Source organism: Zingiber officinale, chromosome 6A (assembly GCF_018446385.1).
Source record: "Zingiber officinale cultivar Zhangliang chromosome 6A, Zo_v1.1, whole genome shotgun sequence".
Classification (NCBI taxonomy): domain Eukaryota; kingdom Viridiplantae; phylum Streptophyta; class Magnoliopsida; order Zingiberales; family Zingiberaceae; genus Zingiber; species Zingiber officinale.
Genome location: NC_055997.1, coordinates 104,342,631 through 104,356,703, shown reverse-complemented (window position 1 = coordinate 104,356,703; position 14,073 = coordinate 104,342,631). Strand labels below are relative to the sequence as shown.

At 33.6% G+C, this 14,073-nt stretch overlaps 1 protein-coding gene across 1 annotated transcript; it reads right to left on the bottom strand.

The window, feature by feature from the left end:
* Window positions 1-7,751: 7,751 nt before the first annotated feature.
* LOC121994271 (transcription factor bHLH25-like) lies at window positions 7,752-9,209 on the bottom strand. Its single transcript, XM_042548365.1, has 5 exons — window positions 9,150-9,209; window positions 9,010-9,065; window positions 8,478-8,912; window positions 8,066-8,404; window positions 7,752-7,978 (listed from the first exon to the last, which is right to left on the bottom strand). Exons 2-5 carry the CDS (start codon window positions 9,046-9,048, stop codon window positions 7,904-7,906), a joined length of 888 nt encoding a protein of 295 aa, XP_042404299.1. The 5' UTR covers window positions 9,049-9,065; window positions 9,150-9,209; the 3' UTR covers window positions 7,752-7,903.
* Window positions 9,210-14,073: the final 4,864 nt, after the last annotated feature.

Here is a 14,073-nt window from a genome sequence, read left to right as displayed (position 1 = left end):
TAATAATATCTTATAAATTAAATAAATGTATTAAAATAGACCACAAACTCAAAACACAATAAAATATTTAGGATATTTTGAAAAATTAATTAGACCATGTGAGACTTTTAATCCATTTTTCCTTGTGATTGCATCTCGTAGTACTCTATTATCTGCTGGTGAACCTTCCCATCCAGACAACATATATGCAAATTGCATATCTTGGGAACAAGTAACGAGTACATTAGTAGCAATTTCATCCTTTCTTGTCTGATATCCAGGTCTATCCTCTACTAGTAGTCTAACTTTAATGTGTGTCCCATCTAAAGCTCCCAAACAATTCTAAAAGGAACAACAAAAAGAAAATAAGAAAAAAAAATCATAAATCATTACTTTCAAAACAAATATAATAATTACCTTAAACCATTTCCATCTTCAATCTATTGAGTCTTCTACAATTGACTCTGGATTTAAAAAAAAATATTTTCTAGACGAATAATAACATTCAAAAATATGGGGAAATGCCTATTTATTGTTTCACCAAACCTTTTAAATCGAAATTGTATAGTTCTATTCTTGACATAATGAGCTAGCAAATGTAATGACATTGCTACTTGCTCATCTACCTCCATATATCTTATTCCTTTCAAGCATCTTCACTTTCAAGCATACAACACAACTTTGTAAAACTACTCTTATTCATTCTTAGTTGTGTTATGCAAGTAGTGTCACTTTCATATGCTAAATTATATATCATCCCTCTCCTAGCAAAAATATCATTCACATTTCGCCTTTTCAAGCAATACGATCTATTACGTCATTCTACTAAAATACAACACATTTGAACAAATCAATTCACTATATTCAAGATCTCCAATCAATGCATTAACACAACAACTAGTTTCCTTTTTCTTTTTCTCATTATATTCATGGTCTTTAAACTAAGACGAGTAATGACTGCAAAAGAAATGATAAGATATTTTAGAGGGAAATAAAAGCATGTTTACTTTAGGAGGAAAAAATGCATGCCTGGTTGATGCATAAAAGACCACTCGATATAGATAATATATAAAGTAGTAACTGAAAAATAGTGGGAGTAATGGTTGCAATTATTATTATATCATTTCAGAGTATGGTATATACAGAAAATTATGATAAAAGAATACAACATTCTATTTATACCTTGCAATGTTACATATAGATCATATACAGATGGCAGGATGTGGGATGATATAAGTTCAAACAGTACTCTAGAAGATGTTAAAAAATGTTCTCTTTATAATCCGGTATATGAAATAAACGAGGTTTATGCCGTCTTTAAGCAGAATAGTGATGACTATGAACTTACAGATGTAGATATTCTGATGCTGATGGAGGCAGTAGCGGATCAAAACCTTAACAAGACTTTGGTGGGAAGCAGAGATGTAACGACCCGCCTCCTACTGACTAGGCTGCGAGGCCGGACCGTCACATTATGCTGTGCTAAGCTATATTATAAGGTGTGAAAACGTGTACTAATTTAAAATTTACTAAACTCATGTCAATTACTACTAAATCTGAACTGATGCTTAAAGATACCTTTTTAAATGTTGTACCTTTTTCTCCAAAGAGAAGATCTAGCCTTCACATGTGTTTAAGGACTGAACTTAAGTGTTTCCAGCTGGAACAGGCATTTCAATCGATCGGCTGCTCGATTGGGATGTTCGGATCGATTCACTGATCGATCCAGCATGCTACTGTATACGAAAACTTTGATTGAATCGATCGGTTGATCGATCCAGACTTGTTGATCGATCCATTGATCGATTCAGCTCGCTACTATGCACGGGATAAATTCTGGATCGATCGGCTGATCGATCCAGGCTTGCTAATCGATCCAGGGATCGATTCCAAGGCTCTCTGTTCACGAGGCTAATTCCCCGATTGATCCAGTGATCGATTCCAGAGCTTACTGTTCGCGAAATCAAGCTCCCCAATCGATCAACTGATCGATTGGGGGCCTCCAATCGATCGGCTGATCGATTGGGGTTTCTGATTTTGCAGCTGAGTTCTGATTTCAGCACTGTTTCGTGCCCAAATCACATACACAAGTTCTAAAATGGTTAGGAAACATTCTAACATCAAATATCTAGTATTCTAAGCTTGGCCTAGCTCATAATTCACTAGATAATGGCATTTAAACATACTTAAGTGCGGAACAAATAAAATGCTAAAGAGTTCTAATGCTTAAAACAAAACTTGCTAGATCCCTAAGATCTTTATTCCAAGTTCCACCCACACACATCTTTATCGCATTGTCCTCCAGCCTCCGCTAGTCCATCTTTCCTTTACCTTTATCTGCAGTATAAGGAAAAGAGTATCTGTAAGCCTGGGAGCTTAGTAAGAAACCATCTACCTCACAAAACATGCATACGATGCAATTTATGTTTTAAAACATGCTATTTGAAATACATGCTAAACATGGCTAACTATGGATTCTAAAACATGGCATAAACACATACGGTACATGTCAATCATAGCTAAGCCTAAAAACCATCATGTGGATCTATAAGAACTAAACTGAAATAAAACTGAACTGAACTAATGCTAACTGATGCTAAGCTGTACTGTTTTCACATAACATATTTTATGAGGTCTTTGAAAAACTATTTATCATAGATAGATGAAAATAGATAATCATACTGCTGATGGGCCCAGCAACTGTACTTGCTGTGCGCGCATCCCTAACTAGACCCGATGTAGCAAATCTCAAATCTAGTAGGGTTACTAGGTTATCTAAACCTAGGGACGACTATGGGAGTCCAACCCAATGGACATCTAGTCCAGTACAGTGCCACTGCTAAAAGTAAAATACTGTTTTATAACTGAATTATCTTATCTTGCTATTTCTAGGTTATCTGAACCTAGAGCTAGGTTATCTGAACCTAGAGGCGACTGTGGGAGCCCACCCATTGGACCGTAGTCCCATATAAATTGTAGCAAGACTAAATATGCTATTCTAAATGCTTCTACTGCATTTACTGATCTATTAAAATGCCTACTGTCGCATTTTACTGAGCTAAACATTTTATCAAGCACTTGGTGTGCACTAGAACACACCCTACGTACTGAAAATCTGCATACTACTAAACTAATGTATAAAACACACGAATAGCTACTTATACTACAGGTGAGAGGTTTCTTACCTCTTGCGCTAGATTTCCTTACAATCCAATCGTTAGGTTTTCCGGAAAGACGATCTTCTCGACGATCCTCCTACGTCTTTGTGTTCTTCTCACCGAGGGGAGCGTCCTCGTACCGGAGTTGTTGCCGGAAAGTGCTCCTATAGCCCTTGGGACGGAACCCTAGCCCCCTTTGGCTTGGTGCGTCGAGAGAAGAAGAGAAAGGAGAGGGGCGGCGTGTAAGGGTTTGAGGGAGAGGAAGTTGCGTTAAAACAATTCCCCACTTAATAATTTTCCTATTTATATTAAGTGATTAATTCACCCGACTTAAATATAAATATAATTGATTTCCTTTTCTTTCAGCACGGCCCTGCTGGGTTCACTTGGTTACTAGAGTTCACCATAAATTGTAGGACCCAATAGGTCTCGGGTTTAATTCTCGCGTTTACGATTCTATTTATTTTTGCTACCTCCGCTATTCTAAAAATTCTGTAAAAATATCCATAAATTCCAGAAAAATCATAGAATATTTCTAAAATTTATTTGAGAATTTTTGGACGTTACAAGAGATGAGGGTGGTGTTGGCGCTGATGCTAGTGTCGACGCCGATGCTGATAGAGGGACTGGATGGAGGTGGTGTCGGCGTCGATGCTGATGGAGGCGCTGGGATGAGTGCGCGAGGCAAGGGATGTGCAAGGCGAGGGAGAGGTGGTGTCAGCGTTGCTGATGGAGGGGCTGGGATGAGTGCGCGAGGCAAGGGATGCGCAAGGCGAGGGAGAGGTGGTGTCAGCATCGCTGATGGAGGCGCTGGGATGAGTGCGTGAGGCGAGGGATGCACGAGGCAAGGGGCAATTTTGTTGAGGAATTGGTTTGATGAGATGAGATTAGGGTTAGATTTGGTATTAAAAAATTTTAGGTTGTAATGCAATCAGATTACATGTTGTTAGGTTTGTAATCTAGATTACAAAAGATAATAATCTTTTGTAATTCAAATTACATTACATTACAAGTTTAGAATTGTACCAAACAAAATAATTAGCCTTGTAATGTAATCTTGATTACATTACAAGGTTGATTACCCCTCACTTAATGTCATCGAAGCCAATTTAGCAGTCAGTCAACTATAAACTAATTTTATAATTTATCTTTTATATAATTTAGAATGGATGATAAAAAATGTCTAAGTTAAAGGTAATCAACTTTGAGAATCTCTATTAGCGAGAGGGATTTTTTTTACTTTCATTTTTTATCCCTCATTAAAAAAAAAGTGATTAAGAAATTGGGTTCGAAATTAGCTCTTTATTTTTGTTGATACATCAGCACAAAAATATCAAGAAAATTAAGAACCTCACAAAAAAAAGTTGCATTAGAGATGCTTAATTTGTAAGGTTGTAAATGAACCAAGCCTTCATGAATAAGTTCGGTGTTCAACTTGGTAAGGGCTTATTTATATTTATTCAATATATTTAAGATTAACTAAACAAACAAACTTGAACAATTCGTTAAACTAAACAAACAAGCTTGAACATATATGTGTTCAGCTCGTTAACGTTCGTGAATAATGTTTGTGAATAGTGTTCATGAATTATATTCATTAATAAAACTTTTATCAATATACTAAATAAATAATAAAATAAAATAATAAATAAGTTTAAATTATCAAACTCAATAATCAATCCAACAATTAAAAGTTTCAAATAATCAAATAAACTTGAATTGAGAGCTCGATAGCAATTAAACGAACCAAACTCGAACAAAGCTCAAGCCAAAATTGAATTGAGAGCTTGATAACATCTAAACAAATCAATCCAAGCCAAGTTTCAAATAAGCTCAAGCTCATAAAAAATAAACAAGCTAAGCTTAAACAATCATTTCACAAGTTTAGATCATTTTAAGCTCGACTAGACTCAGTTCGGTTACCTTATCAAACAAGTTTGAACACCCCAAAGCTCGACTCGGCTTGATTCGGCTCAGCTCGACTCGTTTATAGCCTTGCTAATTGGGATCGAATTTTACCAAAAAAAGTGATAAATGCTTTAAATAGTTTAGTAAAATTACTTTAAAAAAACACAGGTCAGTCAGTCTAAAAAGAATAAAAACATGTGTCTAAGGAGATTGCATGTTGTTAAGGCGGTAAACGAGATTAGGGATGATAATTTTTTTTTTAATCCAATAGGAAATCTAACATCCGACCTATATGGAGGAGGATATGTAGACCCAATTGTAATATTCGGGTATGGGTATGGAGGCGGATGTGGTAAAATCTTTCTCAAATAAAATAAGGATTATATTATATATATATAATCCTTATTTTATTTGAGAAGGAAAAAAACTTTAGTCCATTTTTCGCCTAAAAAAACTTAATTTATAATTTACGTCATTATCCGGTCACCAACACATATCTAATCTTCCTTTCCATGAGAAATGCTCACTACATCGAAGGATCGCAAGATGCGGAAGATAAAAAAAGTACATTGCAATAATTTATTTATTTATTTTTTAAAAAAATGGTAGGTAGTAATAGTATGATAGGTAGGATATAGATACCCAATCCTTTTATGGGTATATGGATGGATATGAAAGTTAAATACCTGATTGGTATGGATATAAAAAATGGGAATGGATATAGAGGATATAAAATTATACCCATTGTCATCCCTAAATGAGATTAACAAACTAAATTTTATATATAATCGAATTTAAAAAAAAATTAAGATATTAAAATGATTATTTAAACTTGACTTGATTTCTTTTTATAAGCTTGAGCTTGATTCAAGTTTAACTTGAACTTAATTTGTTTAGATATTATTGAACTTTCAATTTAAGATTGTTTGAAATTTTTATATTTTAAACTTTTTAATTGGTTATTGAACATAATAATACAAACTTATTTGTTAAAGTTTCTTTGTTTATTTAGCATGTTGATAATAATTTTATTTATAAATAATGTTCATGAATATTATTCATAAATATTAACGAGTTGAGCACATATGTGTTTAAACCTTTTCATTTAATTTAATGAGTTGTTTAAATTTGTTGATTTAATTGATCTTGTGTTGTATGTATTGAACTATCGTAAATAAGTTCTTAGAGCATCCACAATAACACTAAATATTTTTCCTAAATATTTGTGGTCTCCACGTTCACATCATCAATCAAATATCTCACTCCTCAAATATTCCAAATCTCACAATCAAATATCCTCCAACTAAATATTTATAGGTCTCACCTATCAAATATCTTACTCTCAAATATCTCAAATTATATAATAAAATATCTCAATAAAGTAATCGTTGCCCCTTGTGGGGCCCACTTGCATGCAAGGGCGTAGCTATATAAGGCTCAGGGGGTGCGGTCACACCCCCTGAATTCAAGGAAAATATTAATACAGTGGGGAAAAAAATAAAAAAAAATGTATAGTCATAAATTTTGAATCTTTCTTATCTTTTTAGCAAAAAATTTCAATTAAAATCCTTTCAACCTAACTCATTTTCCTCTTTTCTCAAGTCAATTTTTTTCTTTATTCATTTTTCTTCTTCCTCCTCTAATCCCGAACTTTTATTTTCCTCTTTTCATTTTTTTTCTTCCTATAATTTCTTTCATATTTTTTTTTTACTAACTCTAATTTTATCCACAAAATCTTTCGCGACATGTCATTGTCGTTATAGCCCAAGTCACTATCACCGGACATCGATTGCTACCATCGTCACTGTCATTTATTGCATGGTCGTTGTCTTCACTTGGCTAACGTCGTAGCTTTGCCGATGCTCCATAAATAAAACATCTTTTAATTGATGTGAAATTTACTTAATTGATTTCTTTCTCTTAGATGACACCGTTGTTTACTACCAGCATCACCGTCATCATTCATCGACTCCGTCGCTTTGCCCCTCCTGAGTGAAAATCCTAGCTACGCCACTGCTTGCATACATCTAAAATGATTTCTATTCACCTATCAAATATCCCCCATAGTGGGGAGGGATATTTGGAGGATGGAGATGTCCTTACTAAGTCAAATATCAAATTTATTTATGAACATTCAATTTATTTACAATCATACATATTATAGGAGGGTCCCGAGTTGATTAATGAGCACTAAAGGAGAACAAACATAATCCCAAGATTTGATTTTCCCGCTCAACCCAGGGTTATTAAATGTTAATTGTTCTTTGGAGGTACATCAAAAACATATTCATTCAAAGTCCAAGAGCTAATTTCACTTTGGTATTATAAAAATGTTAACCAAATACAATAAAAATATATTATCATATTCCTATTTTTTAAAAGAAAAAAAATGCTGAAATAAGAAGGTTGTATCTCAATCTAACTTTTTTAGTTTTGGCATTAAAGAACCAAAAGAGAACATAAAATCTGAACATTAAGCAAGAACTAACAATTTCTAATTTTATGAAATTTACACTCTCTGTGTTCATAATTTCGAAATTAATCTAATTGTACATATAGATACAGAACTTAAAAGTATTTTTGTATACTTCTAAACAAGGCCTTTTGATTAGTAAACACCCATTTCTTATTTGACTATGAACATTCTCTTCTTCAACCATCAAGCATTTGGATGCGAACCAAAAGAGAGTCAAGGGAGGAAATAAAACTCCAAGAACATCCCTCAAAATTATAGTGATTCTGGTGTTTCAGCAAGAACTTGAACATGCAACCATAGAAAAATTGCAACAAGAAAATGGATGTGGAAATCAAATGGCCTTTTTATAGATGATCGCTCATCTTTTCTGCAACAAGTGCTTTCAAAGGGGCTGTCTGAAAGCAGAACTCAGCTTCTTCACAACATCCTTCGCAGTTATGTGGAACCCCTCTTCCATCTGTTGGTCAACACCCAAGTAAGCACCGATCAGATGGGTTAATTAAGCGGAGACAATTGAATTCCTTTGTTGCAAATTGTTCCTAACCTGAGCCATCACGGTTATATCAAGGGAAGAACTTGTGAAAAGTATGACGCTGGTGTTGACGACGGATAGATGGATCTTTTCGATCTCCGAGAGCGCTTTCACTACCACACCTTTGTGCTTCTCGCAATGAATCTTGACGAGGACGGTGTTCTCGAACATCTTGGCTTCGATCTTCGGAAGCAATTCGGAGATGCCATCATCGTGACGTAGATGAGATTTCTTGACCCAAACAGCCGACTCAATGGTCTTCTTCGCGGTTTGGTCTTCGAGGAAACTCACCTTCTCTTGGAGTTGTTTCAAGTGCTTGATGGTATCGCTGAGAACAGAGGCCTTGTCCGTCTACAAGAAATTGTTTCCTACTTAGAATTTGGAGATTCAGACTGCAATGTGGTACTGGAGAAATGGAACGAACCTTCTTGAGGCCTGGAACTATAGCTGCCAAGGCTATGAATCTCTGATTAAGCTTCTCCCTCCTCTTCCTCTCGGCGATGATGTGCTCTTTGTTGCTGTAGCTCGGCTTCTTCACCACGCTCACTCCGAAGTTGGATGCCTGATGCTGCTGCCCGAACATGGTCTCAAAGTGCCTCTTGGACCCGTACTGTGCCAGAACATCCATCTCTTTCTTTGGACTCGCCACCCCAACAAAGCTGTCATGATTCTCAGGTTTGCCGAAAGAAAGGATGCTCGGGGAGGAGGTACTTAATCTGGCGTTGAGAGAGTTCGCTGGCTCCGGGGACATCAGTGAGTGGTGGTTCTCTGAGGAGACAGATTGTTGCAGGTCTTCAATTTGCTGTGCAGTGAGCTGCTCCATCACCTCCCATTGATCGAACACGTCTCCTTCCACTCCCTATCAATCTCCAAAAAGGGGATTTTAATTATAATTATAATTATAATTCTTGTTGATGTCTTACGGGTTTTCAAAATTTGATGATCCCCTAGCTTACCACATGAGAGTTCCACCCTGCTGCAGCTGCTGCTTCCATGCTGATTCGACTTTGCTCTGCAGATTGCAGAAGGCAGCAAAGGTGGCCGTTTACTTTAGAGATGAAACCAAAGTTTTGGAGAAACAGATACAAGTTCATACCAGAAAGTTAAAAAGCCTAGTGTATCTATCTCCGAGAAACTCTTCGTCTTGTTGATGCATGAGGTTTGATTGTTTGCCTTGGTTCATCTTATAAGCTTTCAGAATCCTTTCTCTGTTTCACTGTGACTGGTCATTAATCCCTTTTAATTAATAGAACTCCGGTTAATAGATACAGATGATTGGTAGTCAAAGTGTTTTACCATCGGTGGTGGATTTGTGGAGCTGTTGCTTTGGAACGGAGCACAAGGTGAAAATCTAGCAGGTGGGGGACCACAATGACCGGAAATGAAATGTTGTTGTGACAGTTTATTTGTTTGTGTATGTTTCATTAGCAGAGTACACTTAGACTAATTATTCCAGGGTTTAAGAAATGTAAGCTTTTTAAATTATTACATTGACTTTGATTATTGGAGATTTTTATTTATATAATAGAGAACTTTAGAGCACTTAATATTCAAAACAAAGCGTGTCTGATTCCCATATAATGTAAATAAACATGCTCTAATTAGCGTTGGACAGTGGCTCATTTATATTTTTCTGATTTATCCGATGATTAATAAAAAAATTTCATGGGATTAAAATTATATAGGACTAAATCAATCATCTTCCAATTATCTCTAGGATTTCTTTCCCCCTTCTCCCCTCCACTTATCCATTCCAATAGTATTATTATAATTAATTAGTGTGATAATTTTAGATAAAAAATAATAGGTAATAATTTTAATCAAAATTGCTACGTGTAGTAGTTTTTAACTAAAATGATTATATGAGTTTAAATTGATTTGCGTGTTTGATAAATTATTGAATCGTATTCCTTGTGTAGCAAATTACTTTTAACTCATATGTTACTTATAATTTATCCTAGATTATATGAAGTAAGATAAATTATGAGATCATCTTAATACTCCCACCGATCCATTCCTAGGCCAACATAAAAGAGATAAATTACGGATGACTATTAATCATTAGTATAGTTGGTCAAGATATGAGAGAAGACATACTCAGATATATCAAATTTCAATCTCGATATCTCATATCTTAATCATACTGCACCATCCTGAATAATAAAATTAGAATTGTCCTTTATTTATTTATTTATTTATTTTTAATTGAGTTTTCGGTCCAACACTTCAACTAATTCTAAATATGAATGACCTGAATCCATACATAAATTATTAGACAAATTTGAAAGGACAAGTGGATTCTCATATTAGGCGGGATCCTCTGATCCGTAAATTATGGACAAGAAGATAATCCACTATCTTTAATTGATGAATTATGATAGACCTCAACTGTTTAATAAGTAGGATTCATCAAAACAAATCAATTGATATAATGGACCACCAGTCTATCATCTGCATACCAGAAGATCTGTGCACCTAGCCTCCCTTTTGATTTTTCTCTGTATAATACTAATTAAGATGTCACACTAGCAAAGAGGATCAAATGGTTCAGAGAATCAGCCTGAACCAAGAAAGTTAGTTAACCAAATGAGCTAAGTATGACAAACAACCACAAGCATGACATCTATTTAGCCCCCTAGGTTAGTTCGTCCATGGCATTCTTCGCTTCTTAGGAACTTTGTTTTTTTAATACATAATTTTTCACCCATCACATCTGTCAAGTGAAAATTGTTTGGTCAAATGGCCTAATTGCCTACTACAAAATATAATAAGTAAAAAGATGCACAATTACATAGGAGGAAACTATATATTTTCCCCATCATATATCTTATAGTAAATTAGAGAAAAAGTTTTAATCATAATTTTAATTTTACATGCAGTCCCCATATCTAAAAAAAAATTATTCTCACTCTCTACATATAAAGTTTTATTTACTTCGGCTCCTCATGCAAATATCATTATCTAATTGTCCCTCGTATTTTTTAGGTACAAAAAGTCCAAAAATGAGTATAATTTCTTTTAAATTCAGTACTTTAAACTAGAATCGAGTATATTTTCTATCAAATTATCTCTCATATTTTTTAGGTACAAAAAATCTAAAAATGAGTATAATTTCTATTAAATTCAGTACTTTAAACTAGAATCGAGTATATTTTCTATCAAATTGAGCACAACTTTTTTTCTACTTAATATAATTCCTCCAAAATTCAGTATTATTTAAAGAAAATCTAGTATACTTTCCATTCAATTGAGTACCATTTAAAAAAAAAATCTAGTATATATTACATCCAATTGAGGTAGAAAAAGAGTTATGCTCAATTTGATAGAAAATATGCTAGATTCTAGTTTAATGTATTGAATTTAAGAAGAATTATATTATTTTTAGGATAAAAATTTAGCTGTTACGGATTCCATCCGATATTGGATATAGATCTTTGAGAGAGTTATAACTGGAAAAAGAAAATAGATCCTCATTTTGATTTTAGAGTTAAATGTTATGATCTCTTGGATCAATCCGGCATCACATACTTCCCCATTTGGTTATGTTGCACCCTCGCCAATTGGTCTTAAAATGTATTAATAATGCCTTCATGTTGTTGTAGTGTATTCTCCTACTCCCTGCTTGCATTGATATCGAAAACTCCTTCGGTTGAACAAGGTACTTTCATTCAATAACTCTACTTGGGAGAGTCTTCCAACTAGTATCTTCTTTGCTTTTCCAATTACAACTTGGCTAGTGGGGAATAGCCTAGTAGGAATGTTGTGCTCTTCTTCTAGCAACTAACCATGGTAGTGCTTCGAACAACTCATATGGAATACCAAGGGGATTTGAAACTACCTTAGTATACTTGTAACTTACAAGGTACCTCCCCCACCTTCTTCCTCCAACAAGTTATAAGAGTGTTAGAGCAATCGATCTTTGGTCAACCAAGTTTGAGTTGGCTTGAGTTGAATTACAATGTTGATCAATAGAGAGATTTAGTGGAAACCTTGTCTACACTAGGTGAAAATTATTCAACTGTCTGAATTGGACTGGTCGAACTGTAGTTTTGTACAAGGGAAGAAGTTAACATATTTCCTATAGAACTTATTTCTCAAATCTGTAATGTTAGGAAGCAGTGTTGGATGATCCATCTAATAGTTTCCTCTTTCATTTTCACTTCCTAAACTCATGCCAATCTTTCTAATAGCATACAACAAGAAGTTGTTGGTTTGTTCTACCAAGAAAAAACAAAATAAAAATGGTGGTTTGAATACACTGAACTATTGTTGGAGGAAGAAAAAAAATCCCTGAATTAAGTTTTTAAAATAATAATTTAGTATTTTTTGAGTTCTTCAGTAAAGGTTTTCAGTTTATGATGTATTTATCTTCCTCTATGATGAAAACCTCTGAAGCCAATCTTTTACTAAATATTTGGATTGCTTTAAGTTACAATTTATCTGATTATGAAAGGGAGAAAAAAAAAAAGAAGATTAAACTAAAGAACTCCATTGCAGTTCTGCTGTTTATGCCAAAAAAAAAAAGTTGTTTGAATCAAAATAAGATCATAAAATCTGCCATTGACTGGAAACGAGCAGTCAAACAAATTCCTGGCGAAGCAACTCAAATCATTGAATGCTTCTATTGTGAGAAATGATTGAAGGAAGAAGCCACCTAAGAATTGATATTTCTTTCCCAAAGGGGAAAACAATAATTACAGTAGCAGTGGTGAAGAAGCCAACTCCTTCTATTTGCAAATTATTTAAAGAGCACATGACCAATTATTTTAGCAATCACCATCTATCATTCCAAGGGAAAGCCACCATTCATTCTTTTAGGTACTTGATATTCTCATTTGTTGTTGCATTGTGTCTCAGTATCTGACCAGGGTTCTTCATGATATTAGACTTTTATTTCTTATTTTAATTAATAGGGTAAAAAAATCAAAAAGAGTTTCCTTTTATAATTTTTTGATAATCCAGATATCTAAATCTTCATGGTATTTTTCATCTCACTAGAGAAAAATGCTTACGGTGCTGCCTTGCTAAAATTTGATGTTTTTTACTAAATTTTCCCCTCAATAGTAGTCTAAATAGTTGCACTTTTACTTTCCCATATAAATAAATTGATCAAAAGCCAACTAGCAAGAAGATCTATCATCCAAAACTATGACAAATAGTGCTTGCAATCATCTTCCGAGAGATTCTCTTAATTTTACAACATAAAAAAAAAATAAACTGAGGAATCTGGATTTCATGAATTTTTAAAATTCCTTTGGTGAGATACACTTTGTAAATATTTTTTATTTTATAAACTTAAATTCCTTTATTGAGATTTCCTAAGCAATATTTATACTTTGCAAATTTTAGTTTTTAGATATATTTTCTAAGTAGATTTGATTTGACGATCCACTAACATTTGTGCGGTACAATTTATCATCCTTTATTAATATCAATTATTTGCATCATAATTAATTCTTTTCTTTTCAATATTTTATTAAAAAATAAAAAGCTCTTAGTTGGTCAATAACCATAAAATTTTACCATCCAACTTGTACGTTTTTTTCATAATCGTATTAAACGTGACTTGAAATCTTTTGTAATGAAATAGTATATAAATTATTTAATGAAATTGTTTTGTAATATTTCAAAAACTATACATTTTGAAGAAAAAACGTGCAATTCAGGTTGAATTTGCTGGGAGTTCAAAATAATGGAAAAAATTATACATTTAAAAATATAAAAGATATCGTTATCGGTACGAAACCGTGATAGAATCAAAAAAATAAATAAATTTATAAAGGTTTAGACTTAAAATAAATAATATAATATTATTATAAAAATATATGAATTATTTTAATCCTAACAATTAGTATCAAAACTATGATCCAGGTCAAATGCGGGGCTTTTAAAAAATGAACTCTAAGTAAAAAGGTCAAGAAGTAAATTAAGGATGACTAGATATTTGATGAAAATTTTAAGAAGTGAATTTTAGATGGTGAAAAATCCAAATAGGTCACCGATAACTGAATGTTTGGCAA

Excerpts from the sequence above, each read along its gene's own strand:
- LOC121994271 (XM_042548365.1), bottom strand. The coding sequence starts at position 9,048 with ATGGAAGCAGCAGCTGCAGCAGGGTGGAACTCTCATGTG. Across the intron at positions 8,913-9,009 it reads CAGGGTGGAACTCTCATGTG|GGAGTGGAAGGAGACGTGTT; the intron begins GTAAGCTAGGGG and ends GGAGATTGATAG. Across the intron at positions 8,405-8,477 it reads TAGTTCCAGGCCTCAAGAAG|ACGGACAAGGCCTCTGTTCT; the intron begins GTTCGTTCCATT and ends AATTTCTTGTAG.